The 15,324-nt window shown below is 40.6% G+C and overlaps 1 protein-coding gene across 2 annotated transcripts in view; it reads left to right on the forward strand.

Annotated features, from left to right (window-relative positions):
• Positions 1-15,324, forward strand: part of CDK5RAP2 (CDK5 regulatory subunit associated protein 2) — a 538,634-nt gene that overhangs the window by 228,316 nt on the left and 294,994 nt on the right. For both annotated transcript variants that reach the window (XM_053695716.1, XM_053695717.1), the window contains 2 exons: positions 1,690-1,812; positions 3,092-3,178. In XM_053695716.1, the coding sequence (XP_053551691.1) occupies positions 1,690-1,812; positions 3,092-3,178 (210 nt within the window). The remainder of the gene's footprint in view (positions 1-1,689; positions 1,813-3,091; positions 3,179-15,324) is intronic.

Here is a 15,324-nt window from a genome sequence, read left to right on the forward strand (position 1 = left end):
CAAGATCGAGGGACCCTCAAGCAGATTTGAACGACGCTCTAGCAGTTTCATGGAGGTTCAGACTCATATATCTCTTTCCTCCATTGGCTCTTATCCCTCGTGTGGTGGTTTGCATCAAGCAGGAGCAAGCATCAGTGATTCTAAATGCTCCATCCTAGTCGCGAAGGACCTGGTTCGCGGGTCTGGTGAGAATGTCCTCTTCTCCTCCGTGGAGGTTACCTTGTCGTAGGGACCTGCTAATACAGGGTCCCTTCTTACATCAAAATCTAGATTTTCTGAGGCTGACTGCATGGAGATTGAATGCTTAGTCCTAACCAGGAGAGGATTCTCTGAGAGTGTCATAGACACTTTGATTCAAGCTCATAAGCCGTTTACTCAGCGCATCTACCATAAGGTATGGCGAACTTACCTGCACTGGTGTGAGGAACGTGGTTTTTCTTTACATAAGGCAAAGGTTGCCAGAATTGTATCCTTTTTCCAGGATGGTTTGGAGAAGGGTTTATCTGCCAGTTCTCTGAAGGGAAAGATATCGGCCCTGTCGGTGTTGCTGCACAAAAGATTAGCTGCAGGTTCCTTTTGAGCCCATGCATATTTTTGACAATAAACTGTTATCTTGGAAGGTTTTGTTTCTGTTAGCCATTGCCTTTGCTCACAGAGTCTCTGAGATCTCAGCTTTACAGTGTGACCCCCCTTACCTTGTTTTCCATGCCGATAAGGCGGTTTTACGCACTAGGTAAGGTTTCCTTCCTAAGGTGGTGTCAGATCGTAACATTAATCAAGAGATTGTTGTTCCTTCTTTGTCTCCCAATCCTTTCTCAGTGAAGGAACATTTGCTTCACAATCTGGATGTGGTTTTACCTTCAGGCCACTAAGGAGTTCAGACAATCTTCATCTTTGTTTGTCGTTTTTGCAGGTAAATGTAAGGTTCAGAAGACCACTACGTCATCTTTGTCTTTTTGGTTAAGGAATGTCATCCACTTGGCTTATGAGAAAGCGGGACAGCAGCCTCCTGAGAGGATCACTGCTCATTCCACTAGAGTAGTAGCTTCTTCCTGGGTTTTTAAGAATTAAGCCTGTATGGATCAGATTTGTAAGGTGGCGACCTGGTCCTCCTTACATACTTTTTCTAAATTTTACAAATTTGATGTGTTCGCTTCGACTGAAGCTGCTTTTGGAAGAAAGGTTTTACAGGCTGTGGTGCCCCTCAGATTAGGGTCCGCATTTTTCCTGTTCCCTCCTGTTATTCCTTCAGTGTCCTCTTGAGCTTGGGTATTGTTTTCCCAACAGTAAGGAATGAAGTCGTGGACTCTCCCTGCCTTATGGAAGGAAAACATAATTTATTCTTACCAGATAAATTCCTTTCTTTCCTGGCAGGGAGAGTCCATGACCCCGCCCGTTAGAATGCTCCCTTTTTGTTTTTCTTCTGGCACTTTTATACCCTGATGTCTCTCCTTCTTTTCCTCGTTCCCTCAGCTGAATGACTGGGGGGATGGGGGAAGTGGGAGGGATGTTTAAGCTTGTGGCTGGGGTGTCTTTGCCTCCTGCTGGTGGCCAGGTATTGTATTTCCCAACAGTAAGGTATGAAGTTGTGGACTCTCCCTGCCAGGAAAAAAAGGAATTTATCTGGAAAGAATATTTTTTTTTTTTTTTAATCTTTGTTTGTTTGATTTATATTATTATTGTTTTAAGGTGGCAGAACTTATGCTACTGATTAAAGAAATGCAGTCAAATGAGGTTGTAAACAAAGATCCAGAATACAGCTGTAATGTTCTTAATAAGGAAACCCAGACCGGCTCTTCAGATGATTGGGGGGTATGTAGTTCTAAAGTCACAAAACGTTACATATTGTGTTGATAATAATTGCTACACATCAAATACGCTTACATTTTTTAATGCTTTTTACCACTCGTCCATTTATCACAATGTTTAAGCTCTGATAAGACGTCTTTCTTTCTGTATTCATTTGAAAAGAACAGAAATAGATTGATTATCTGAGCTATTTATTTGGGAAAGTTAACAGTATCACTCCTTAATCTGTATAGTGTTAAATGTTTGCATTATTACATTGTTTAGTGCTTAAGAAGTGATTGCTGGAGCTTGTTTATTTGTGTAGCCTTTGTATATGATAAATATTTGTAATCCTGTGTCACAATGAAAATGTAATAATACTGTTGTATATGAGTAAATACAAACTGATGTGACACAAATGCCATCTAAACAAACCCTATTGTACTACAAGAGAAAATGAAATGTGTACATAAACGGTTTATTTTATATTGCTTGCTTCTCTTCTGTTATAAAAAGACCTGTTGCCCATATACTAAATCTCTTGAAAATGATGCAGCAAAGCTGACTAGAAAATCACATTAACACCTCTATATAAGAGAGGAAGAGATTTCCCCATTAATCACATCTCAATGTAAAAGATTTTGGGGAAATCTCACCAGAATGTCTCAGGAAAGTGTGAATTCAGCACTAATGATGCTGGTAAATGAGAATTTATATTGAGTAACATGTCCCTTTACATATGTGCATCATTTTTAAAGGGACCCGGCAAATATATAGAATGCTGCATGAAGGATAAATGAAAGCTAACTTTGAGAAATCTGTCCCTTTAGGTACTTTATAGTCACAAAATGACATGCTCTTATTTGTTAGACTGTCGAGACTGCACTACTTGCTCAGGACTTGCAGTGTTTTCCGCTTGGGACCAGCAATGCTCTGGGAGTCCCAAGCAATATTTATACTGTGTATTTAACCCCTTTCTGGTGCTTAAACACACAGTAGAGCAGGGTTGATACTAGTCTTAAAATTGCATTCTTTAACAGATCAGAGTATTTCATTTTTTTAACTATATTGGCCCTTTAAATATGTGTAACAATTTTTTAAAGGTAACCAATTTTCAGACTTTTTAGCATCATTTTAAATTCTGTGCCTTTAAATAATGTTGCAGTACTTTATTGTTGTACTTTGTAAAAGGTAGGTGCTAATAAAGTTTTTTCTTTTTTACAGGTTTCATGTATTATCTGTTTATTTTGAATCCACTTTAACCATTTTTCCATTTCTCATCCCATTTCACATATTTTTTTAGTTCAAGGAATTGGGGGGTTTCAAGCAAGTGGTGGAATCTCAGCAAAGTGGGACCTTGCTGGAGCTTCAAGTGTCTCCAAACAAAGAGGTTTGATCCTTTACTTGTTTTCTTAAAGGGAGTGTCCAGGGCTCAGCAAATAGTGCTTGTGTATGCTTTTGTCAGCTAGATAAGAACATTTTTATAAACTGACTGTGACACTACCTGTATGGCTACTGCCTGTCATTTATAGGTTTAATTCTTGTTTATTTTTGGTCTTCAAGATTACCTTTTTTTTCTCCGTAAAGGCACGTTGCACTTAAATGGACAGTGTACTCCAGAATTTGTATTGTTTAAAAAGAGAGATGATCCATTTATTAGCCATTCCCCAGTTTTTCATAACCAACACTGTTATTAATACACATTTTACCTCTGTGATTACCTTGTTTCTAAGCCTCTGCAGACTGCCTCCTTATCTCAGTGCTTTTGAAATACTTTCATTTTAGCCAATCAATGCTGACTCATAAATAACGCCATGGGAGTGAGCACAATATTATCTATATGGCACACATGAACTAGCACTGGCTAGCTGTGAAAAACTCAAAATGCACTGACATAAGAGACGGCCTTGAAGGGCTTAGCTTTTAACAAATAATACCAAAATAACAAAGCAAATGTGATGATTAAAGTAAATTTGAAAGTTGTATAAAATTGCCTGCCCTATCTGAATCATGACAGTTTAATTTTGACTAGACTGTCCCTTTAACACATAAAAAAGAGCACTAGTTAAACATATTAACAATCATTTGTATGCATTAAAAAAATCCAAGCTATTTAATTTTGACATGACCAGGTAATGTATATCTGTACTCTTCAGGGTAGAAGCTCACTGGCTTATAAAGATACTAGCACACCTCATAAGCATAATATGTTTAACATCTTTTTTATACAGACACTAGAAACTAATCACTGTATAGCAAAAGATCTGCATGCAAAATAAAAGTTGGAAAACATAATTTTGTTAAACAACCATGAAGCTTTTCAAAATGGCTTTATCTTATCTCTTTTCCATCTTAATACGAGGAAAGTCCACGGCTTCATTCATTGAAACTTGAAGTGCTGCTCTTATATTTCATTTATTTTCTTCCCTTTACCTGTCTCTTTGTAGTAGTTTTCCCAATTCCTTCAGACTTACATCACTGTTTGTCTTCCTCCCCTCCATCTTCTTTTATTATTAAATATTAATTATTTTTCATTCTAATAACTTTATTCCACCTGAATTCTAGTAATTGCCATCCAGCAGATCAGCCATATCCCACCAGTATTATAGTAATTGCCAGTAGCATCAGTCGTGGTTAGCTCAGATCCATATTGAGAAATGTCTGATATAAACTGAATTTATGACTCCAATGTCTGTCCATGATCATAAGTAGTTTTGAATAATTCCTAACTGGGGAGGTAACTTGGAAGTCTTGTGGTCCTTTTTAAAAAAAAAAAAAAAAAAAAAAAAACTTTCCCCCCCACATTCTGCCACACTGTTTCCAGCTCAAAAGTTGGCACTCACCCTTCATCTGTCATTTGGAAGTATTCTCTCAGTTCTGTCATTCAATTAGTTAATTCCAAAACATTATTCTTAAAAATGTGTAAATATATACATAACGTAAATTTAGCTATGGTTATACTAGTTGTGTACAGTATATGTGTGTGTGTGTATATGTGTATATATATATATATATATATATATATATATATATATATATATAAATATCCAAAAAATGAGAGCACTCACCAGGACTTAACACTTTAAAGCAATCACAGCTTTATTTTAACAAAGTGACGTTTCGAGGATTTTAACCTCGTCCTCAGACTTTACAATTGTGTACATACCTCAATTCTTTTAAACCCTCCACCGACTATCACCGCGATACCGGAAGTCACCCGGCGTCCTGTGCGCAAAACTGCGCATGTCCAGAGCGTCGGCATGGCAACCGGCCGCGGTGTACACTAAAAACAAAAAATGTGAATACAAATGGTTACAATACAGAGCAATTCACTTGTTGCAATATTCTCAATGCACTTATCATCCTAACAATGCGTACTACTATCTATTTCAAAAGCTAGATATCTAAAACACTTAACATCCCTACGATGCGTGTTAATAACCATTTCAAAGTTACCTAACTATTTATACAGCTGGGAATTGGTGGGGACTTAATTCCTAATCTTATATCAAACCTACCTCTACGTGTGGCTATACTAGCAATCATAATACAATATTCAGATTATTACTAACTTTAAGATGATATTCCCTAGACTTATAGTATCACAAATAACAGTGCCAGTCCAGGTTGGTATTCAAACCTCCGGGCACCAAAGTGCCCAGATTGAAGATCCACCGGGACTCGCACTGCAACAGGCGTCTATCTCTATCGCCCCCCCTAGTTGGGGGTGGAATGTGATCTATGATCACGTATCTTAAGTCAGCAACCGTATGGCCAGTCAGCGCAAAATGTCGTGCCACGGGTTGGTCAGACCCCTTGTTTTTTATAGCCAGTCGAATGGCTGCACGATGATTGGCCATACGGGTGCGCAAGTCATCGATAGTCTTCCCAACATAGAATAACCCACACGGACAGTGTAATAAATACACTATATGTGTCGTCGTGCAGGTTACTCTATGTCGGATAGTATATCTACGATTGGTGGTAGGATGAACAAAGAATTTTGCGTTAGACAAACCACTACATGTAGTGCATCCCGCACACTTATAGCATCCAGGTTTTTTAGTCCGTAGCCAGTTAGATTTTTCGTAGCACAGTACAGGGTCAACCTTCACCAGAATGTCCCGTAGAGAACGTGATCTTCTAAAGCCTACTTGTGGGTATCTGGAACCCCTAAATGGCAGATTTTTATCACTTTCCACAATATTCCAGTTCTTTTTTACCAATTTTTGTAGGTTCTGCTTGTCTGAGGTGTAAGTGGTCGTAAGTATCATCCTCCTCTCTTTATCCCCTTTTGGCACAGTTCTTAAAGCTGTATCCTGATCCATAGAGGCAAATTTCTGGAAGTGTTGGTTGATCTGTTTCTCTTGGTAGCCCCTCTGTAAGAATCGTGTTTTCATTTCTATCAACTGTTGTTGGGCATTACTCTGTTTGCTGTTATTTCGCATAACCCGCTTAAATTGAGAGATAGGTAGAGCCTTCTTTAGTGATGGAGGGTGGCAGCTAGTAGCCTCCAACAATGAGTTCCTATCCGTCTCCTTTTTGTACAAAGTTGTGCCCAACATACCGTCTTCCATAAATATTCGCAGGTCGAGGAAATCTACTGATGTAGAACTTTTGGTCATCTTGAATTGTAGATTGGGATTAATGGTGTTTAATACCCTATGCCAATCATCTAATTCTTCCTCCGTACCTGACCATAGGATGATCAGATCATCTATGTAGCGTTTGAAATATTTAATGTGTTGGTGTAGAAATAGATCCGTATCTCGTTCTTCAAATTCCGCCATAAACAAATTGGCGTACGATGGGGCCATGTTGGACCCCATCGCCGTCCCTTGTAGTTGTAAAAAGAACGATTTCTCGAACTTGAAGTAATTTCTACTGAGACAAAGATCCAATAATTCCAGGATTAACTCTACTGGTGGTCCCACGTATGGGTATCGATTCAATTGTTTGCGAACTGCCACCATCCCCTGATCGTGTGGGATGGAGGTATATAGACTAACAACATCCAATGTTGCCAGTATGATGGGTTGCTTGATTGTGGGAAACGATTTGATCTCTTTAATCAGACTAATAGAGTCCAACAGAAACGAAGGCATATTGCGGACACATGGTTGGAGTATACTATCCAGAAATACTGCTAACGGTTGTAAGAGGGATCCTATGGAGGACACGATAGGTCTGCCCGGTGGTCGATTTGGGTGCTTATGGATCTTCGGCAGTGTATAGAAAGCAGGAACCCTTGGAAACTTCACTTCCATAAAGTTCCTTTCTTGTTTAGTCAACCATCCATTCCCAAATGCTCGATCCAAAACTTCATCTATTTGTTTCTTGAACAATATAGTAGGATTATAGGTCAGTTGCTTGTATGTAGCCGTGTCACTCAGCTGGGAGAGTATTTCTTGCTGGTAGTAAGTATAATCCATTATGACCAGTGCGCCTCCCTTATCAGCCTCCCTGAAGATCAGATCTTTATTTGTGCTCAAGTTATCCAGTGTCCTCTTTTCTTCTTTGGTCAAGTTGTTTCTGCAATCCGATTTCGCCGATGTACACATTTTGTCTGTGTCATCCAATAGTAGTCTACTATATGTTTTGATACTAGGATTTGTACTTGAACAATCATAGGTGCTTTTAGGTTTTAATTTTGGAATGTTAGCAGTTTCCACAGTAGTATCCCCAAGTCCCATGCCAAAATGCTCCTTAAGTCTTAAGTTCCGTTCAAACTTTTGCATATCTATATACATGTCAAAGGGTTTGTAGAAAGCTGTTGGAATAAATGACAAGCCTTTGTTTAGTATCTTGATCTCCAATGCTGACAACTGGTATGAGCTGAGGTTGATTACTATATCATTCATTACATTCTGCGTTTGGCTCTGGGTGGTCTTCCCCTTACCACCCCCTCTCCTGATGTGCGTCCGATGCCTGCCAAGTTTTTTGATCTTGTGGTAATCCCCCCATCGATTGATCTCTGTGATGCTTCAGTAGATGTTATCCCATCTGAGTCAGTGCTATTGCCAGAAGAATCTATTGTGGTCATATTTCTTGGTTTGTAGAATCTTGGTCTCCTAGGTCTGTTGTCAAAGGTCCTCTGTCTTTCCTCCGCTGAGAGTAACCACCTATAGACCTTTTTCTCTTTGTAGTCAGATTCTACAGCATCCCACTTGCGATTCTTGAAAGTTAGCAATTCTGTTTCGAAATCCTGTACCTGTTTGGTTAATTTTTCTAACCATTTATTTTCTTGATCCGCTTCTAGTGTTGTCATATGTATGAATTCAAATTGTTGTATTTCGACATCGACTTTATCTAATAACATTCTCACTTCTTCAATGACCAGAAGCATCAAATCTAGAGCGCATTTATTTAAAATGCTGCACCACTTAATGCAAAACGCAGGATTGTTCCTGCCTATAGTAGGAATGTTCTTTACTCTGAATCCTCTAGGAATAAAGAGTTTCCTATGATAATCTGATAAGAAAGTTCCGTGCAACGTTAAATCGATCCTTCTTTTTTTCAGTTTCAATAATTTTGCATATATATGGGAGGGCTGTTCCTTTAAATCTCTATTGGGAACAGTGGCAAATCGGATTCTATTGGCATCATCTTCTGTATAGTTAAATGTAGTAGCGCCTTGTACATTCTCATCCGGAGTCTCTATTTCCCCCAGTGCTGTAGCTAGAGGCTCTATATTGTAATCCATCATGTATAGTGTATTAAAAAACCACTACCGGTTTAAATCAAAAGAATAGTCAGAGGTAGGGAAATCTGATAGTTCAGGGTGCCAGAGTTAAACCGTAGTACACAAAATCCCAAATGAACTCTGCACTCACTCCACTGTACAACTGCCCAGGGTGCATCCAATGCCACAGTGTGCCTTCACAAATATCCAAAAAATGAGAGCACTCACCAGGACTTAACACTTTAAAGCAATCACAGCTTTATTTTAACAAAGTGACGTTTCGAGGATTTTAACCTCGTCCTCAGACTTTACAATTGTGTACATACCTCAATTCTTTTAAACCCTCCACCGACTATCACCGCGATACCGGAAGTCACCCGGCGTCCTGTGCGCAAAACTGCGCATGTCCAGAGCGTCGGCATGGCAACCGGCCGCGGTGTACACTAAAAACAAAAAATGTGAATACAAATGGTTACAATACAGAGCAATTCACTTGTTGCAATATTCTCAATGCACTTATCATCCTAACAATGCGTACTACTATCTATTTCAAAAGCTAGATATCTAAAACACTTAACATCCCTACGATGCGTGTTAATAACCATTTCAAAGTTACCTAACTATTTATACAGCTGGGAATTGGTGGGGACTTAATTCCTAATCTTATATCAAACCTACCTCTACGTGTGGCTATACTAGAAATCATAATACAATATTCAGATTATTACTAACTTTAAGATGATATTCCCTAGACTTATAGTATCACAAATAACAGTGCCAGTCCAGGTTGGTATTAGATATACTATCTGACATAGAGTAACCTGCACGACGACACATATAGTGTATTTATTACACTGTCCGTGTGGGTTATTCTATGTTGGGAAGACTATCGATGACTTGCGCACCCGTATGGCCAATCATCGTGCAGCCATTCGACTGGCTATAAAAAACAAGGGGTCTGACCAACCCGTGGCACGACATTTTGCGCTGACTGGCCATACGGTTGCTGACTTAAGATACGTGATCATAGATCACATTCCACCCCCAACTAGGGGGGGCGATAGAGATAGACGCCTGTTGCAGTGCGAGTCCCGGTGGATCTTCAATCTGGGCACTTTGGTGCCCGGAGGTTTGAATACCAACCTGGACTGGCACTGTTATTTGTGATACTATAAGTCTAGGGAATATCATCTTAAAGTTAGTAATAATCTGAATATTGTATTATGATTGCTAGTATAGCCACACGTAGAGGTAGGTTTGATATAAGATTAGGAATTAAGTCCCCACCAATTCCCAGCTGTATAAATAGTTAGGTAACTTTGAAATGGTTATTAACACGCATCGTAGGGATGTTAAGTGTTTTAGATATCTAGCTTTTGAAATAGATAGTAGTACGCATTGTTAGGATGATAAGTGCATTGAGAATATTGCAACAAGTGAATTGCTCTGTATTGTAACCATTTGTATTCACATTTTTTGTTTTTAGTGTACACCGCGGCCGGTTGCTATGCCGACGCTCTGGACATGCGCAGTTTTGCGCACAGGACGCCGGGTGACTTCCGGTATCGCGGTGATAGTCGGTGGAGGGTTTAAAAGAATTGAGGTATGTACACAATTGTAAAGTCTGAGGACGAGGTTAAAATCCTCGAAACGTCACTTTGTTAAAATAAAGCTGTGATTGCTTTAAAGTGTTAAGTCCTGGTGAGTGCTCTCATTTTTTTGGATATTTGTGAAGGCACACTGTGGCATTGGATGCTCCCTGGGCAGTTGTACAGTGGAGTGAGTGCAGAGTTCATTTGGGATTTTTTATATATATATATATATATATATATATATATATATATATATATATATATATATACACACACACATTATAGAGGTTTGTACTTTTTTTTTTTTTTTTTTAAAAACAACATGTTAGTGTTCCACGGAATTCAAAATTATGATTTTAGTGGTCCCTGAGGTCTGAAAGGTTGGCGAACCCTGCTCTAAAGCACAAGCTCAATTGCAATGTGTTGATTAACTGGACAATTAAGCAAATTTTGAAGTATTATAATATATTGCAACGTCACAATTGCATTGCAAATGAACTGCAGAAAAATAAAAGAAAATTTTAGTATTTAAAATGTATATTGAATAAATGTGTTTCCTTTGCTCTTGATCTAACATCACATTATTATAAAGCAAAAATGTAGCAACTTCACAGCTTAAGGATCCCACATGTAATGGCTCGTGGACTCTCACCATCTTATGAAAGAGAACACAGTTTCTGCTTACCTGATACATTAATTTCCTTCATGATGTTGAGCGTCCAAAAGAGCTACTTTTGTTTTTCCATAACAGTTGGTGGCAGTGTTAGTTTGCACTTTATTTAATAAAGGCGGTAAGAGTCCACTATCCATTACTCCTGGGAATTACTCTCCCTGCCACTAGTAGGAGGCAAAGATTCCACAAAATCAAGAGGTCTATGTAACCCCTCCCACCTCATTGGTAGTTAGACTTATCTTTGCCTCTGCAGGAGGAGGAGGAAGTATGAAGATGTGCAGATGTTTTCTTCTTTGAGAAGGACTTTTTTTTTTAACTCTGCTTTGTCTTCTTTTTTTTTTTTTACTTTGTTTGCCTAAGTAATTATTGGAAAGTGTTTGTGGGGGGGTGGTGTGGTGTTTTTTATTTTTGCCTCCTGCGGTAGTACTGGAGTGTAATGTAGTGCAAAGACACCCCAGCCAAATGCTTAAATATCCCTCCTACTTCCTCTATCCCCCAGTCATTCTTTTCCTTTCGTCAGGATTGGAGGTGTCAGAGAAGTGTCAGATGATTTGGATAGTCCTGTATGGGTATGTTCCCTTCGAGAAAGGACTGGAGTTTTAAGTAATCATGTCAACCGCTCAGTGAGAGTATTGATTAATCTTAGAGTCTGGAGATGCAGGGAAAGTTTTTCTGCATACCCATCCAGATTGTTGCTAACGGCTCCTGAGCAATCAGTGTTGACGAGTTTCACTGCTTGCTGCTACACACTCAAGTCCATGTCAGAAGTGCTGCTGCAAGACTGTCACACTTGAGAGGCTGTACCTGTTCCACAGCATGGATCATGGAGGGTAAGGCCGTTTTTTATATACATTTTAAAATGCAATACAGGGTCACAGTGTGGCTCCTTTATACCTCTATAGGATCAAGGGTTAATATCTCCTTCAGGGAGATTATTTGATCAGTATGGGGATTTATATCTGCTTAATGTGACAGTTTTTTTAGGCTCATGGGCTGTGTTTTTTTTTTGCTTGGAACAAATAGGTTTCAGTTTAATTTTTGAAGTGTTGCGCAGCTCATAATAGATTGGCGCCCTTTTTTCATAGCGGGGGAAGTCCTGTCTTATGTACCACGTGACCGGGTGCGGTCTCTTTAATTTCCTAAGAACCTGCTGCAGACATCACTCCTGAGGAGAGTGTTTTTACTGTTAGCTGTCTGGGTTTAGGAGGTGGTGATTGCCCCAGCCATTGGGAGTATTAAGGTGCCGTTTTTTAAATAAAAGTATTTCCTTTTGATTGTCCTCCTGTGGGTATATACAAAGCTGTGGAGGACTCTGATACTACATTAGAAGGTTCCGCTCCTTCTGTACTGATTCAGAATTCCTGTTTATATTGTGAGGAGGCTGTGGTTTGCCCGCCTGCTCAATTTTGTTCCATTTGCCTAAACACTGTTCTAAAGTCTAAGAAAGGAGACAAGCCTGCTAATACTCATAGCGCTATTAGCCATTCTGAGCCGTCTACTTCTAAGGAATCTGGGTCCCGAGAAATTTCTACCCTCTCCACATTACCCGCACCACATGCAGTTCCCCGCGGCTCAACTAATCCTCCATCTGGAGGGGGCCTTTTTCCAGTAGACTTTACTGCACAGTTACAGTCGGCTGTGTCTGCGGAAGGTTAAAGGTTAAACATAGTTCTCCTAACCTAGAGTCATCTAAATATTTGTTGGATTTAGCTACTATATCCCAGTTATCCGAGCATGAGTTAACCTCTGTAGTTTCAGAGGGTGAACTTTCATAGTTGGGGACTTCAGTTACTAAACCTCCTTCAGTGGAGGAACCCTCCTTTAGAGTTAAAATTGAGCATCTGCGTTTTTTTATTAAAGAAGGTTCTCTTTACTTTAGAGGTTCCAGAGGCTACACTCCCTGAGGAGCCTAAGATCCCTAAATTAGACAGGGTTTACGAAGACAGGAAGGTCTCTCTGACCTTTCCTGTGCCAGTTAAGATGGAGAACATTATTAGTAACTAATGGGAAAGAGTAGGAACTTCTTTTTCCCTCTCGTCTACTTTTAAAAAAAATATTCCCGATCCCTGACTCTCAATTTAATTTGTGGGGCTCCATCCCAAAGGTGGATGGCCCTATCTCCACGTTGGCTAAGCATACTACTATCCATCTGGAGGATAGTTCTTCTTTTAGAGAGCCTATGGATAAAATGATGGAAACTTTTCTTAGGAAAATGTTTCAACATACAGGGTTTTTATTTCAACCGGCGGCAGCTGTAACAGCGGTTGCTGGAGCAGCTACCTACTGGTGTGACACTCTGTCGGAGCTCATTGAGGTGGAGACTCCCCTCGAGAATATTCAGGAGAGAATTAAGGCACTGAGAATGGCTAACTCCTTCATCTGTGACGCGAATATGCAGAATATTCACATAAATGCAAAGGCTGCTGGTTTTGCAGTTCTAGCTCGCCGGGCTCTCTCGTTGAAGTCTTGGTCTGTCGATATGACTTCTAAATCCAGATTCCTTTCTCTTTCCTTCAAGGGGAAGATTTTATTCGGTCCAGGGCTGGACTCCATTATCTCTACGGTTACCGGAGGGAAAGGTGCCTTCTTACCGCAAGATAAGAAGAATATACCTAAGTGACTGCAACTGTCTAATTATCGTTCCTTTCGTGTTGACAAGTCGCAACAACAGCAGTCCTCTTCCAAATATGAGAGAGAGTACTTGGAAGCCCGCTCACTCCTGAAATAAGTCCAAACAGACTAAGAAGCCTGCCAAGAACAAGTCGGCATGAAGGTGCGGCCCCCGATCCGGGATCGGATCGAGTAGGGGGCAGACTGTCTCTTTTTTTCAGATGCTTGGTTCCAGGATGTTCAGGATCCTTGGGTCCTGGAGGATATTTCTCAAGGATACAGGATAGGATTCAAGTCTCATCCGCCCAGGGGCAGATTCCTACTCTCTAGTCTTTCGAGAAGACCAGAAAAGAGGGCTGCCTTCTTAAGTTGTGTACGGGATCCCTCCTCTCTAGGAGTAATTGTCCCGGAACCTACAGCAGAAAGGGGTTTAGGGTTTTATTCAAACCTTTTCGTGGTTCCAAAGAAGGAGGGAACTTTCCGTCCAATTCTGACCCTTAAGTGCCTAAACAAGTTTGAGTGTTCCCTCTTTCAAGATTGAAACAATACAGTCAATCCTGCCTCTGGTTCAGTAAGGACAGTTTATGACCATAATAGACCTGAAGGATGCATATGTTCACGTCCCGATTCACAGGGAACATTTTCAGTTCCTGAGGTTTGCTTTTCTGGATCAACACTTCCAGTTCATAGCTCTTCCGTTTGGCCTAGCTACTGCTCCAAGGATATTTACAAAGGGTGGGGGCTCTTCTAGCCGTTGTCTAGAACACGAGGTATTGCAGTAGCGCCTTACCTGGACGATATCTTGGTACAGGCACCATCTTTTCATCTAGCGGAAAAACATTCGGAGTCCCATCTCAGTCTTTTTCGATCTCATGGATGGAAGATAAACTTGGTGAAGAGTTCTCTTACTCCAAGTACAAGGGTGAATTTCCTGGGATCTATAATAGACTCCATATCCATGAGAATATTCCTCACAGACCAGATACGTTGCAAGCTAGCTTCTGCATGTCTTGCCCTCCAGGCTTCCTCGAGAACCTCAATGGCTCAGTGTATGAAGGTAATCGGTCTCATAGGGTCCTGCATGGACATCATTCCTTTTGCCAGATTCCATCTCAGACCCTTACAACTTTGCATACTGAGACAATGGAACGGCGACCATTCATATCTGTCTCAACAGATTGTGCTGGACAGCCTGTCGAGAGACTCGCTCTCCTGGTGGCTCTGTCCAGATCATCTGTCCCATAGCACATGCTTTTTGAGACCGTCCTTGGATATTGTGACTATGGACACAAGCTTTTCCAGCTGGGGAGCAGTTTGGGGTGCCAAGAAGGCACAAGGTCTGTCCTCCCTTCCGATCAATATTTTGGAACTCTGGGCAATCTTCAATGCCTTGAAGGCTTGGCCCCTTCTGGGTTCTTCTCAATTTATAAGATTCCAATTAGATAATATAACCTTGGTTGCCTATATCAACCATCAAGGGGGAACAAAAAGTTCCTTGGCAATCAGAGAAGTATTTCAGATACTAGAGTGGGCTGAGACTCACAAATGTTTGCTGTCAGTGATCCACATTCCGGGTGTGGACAGCAGGCAATCCTTTCACCCAGGGGAATGGTCTCTTCACCCGAGGTGTTTGCAGAGATATGCAGAGAGTAGGGGACGCCGGAGATAAATCTCATGGCATCCAGCCTCAATACCAAGCTACCCAGGTACGGGTCGAGGGATCCTCAGGCGGAATTGATAGATGCCCTATCAGTACCATGGAGGTTCAGTCTCATATATATTTTTCCTCCATTACCGCTTCTCCCTTGTGTGGTGGCTCGCATCAAGCAGGAGCGAGCATCTGTGATTCTGATTGCTCCTTCGTGGCCGCGAAGGATGTGGTTTGCGGATCTACTGGGGATGTCCTCATCTCCTCAGTGGAGGTTACCTTGTCGCAGAGATCTGCTGATACAGGGTCCCTTCGTTCTTCAAAATCTAGA

This window comes from Bombina bombina, chromosome 12, assembly GCF_027579735.1.
Source record: "Bombina bombina isolate aBomBom1 chromosome 12, aBomBom1.pri, whole genome shotgun sequence".
NCBI lineage: Eukaryota > Metazoa > Chordata > Amphibia > Anura > Bombinatoridae > Bombina > Bombina bombina.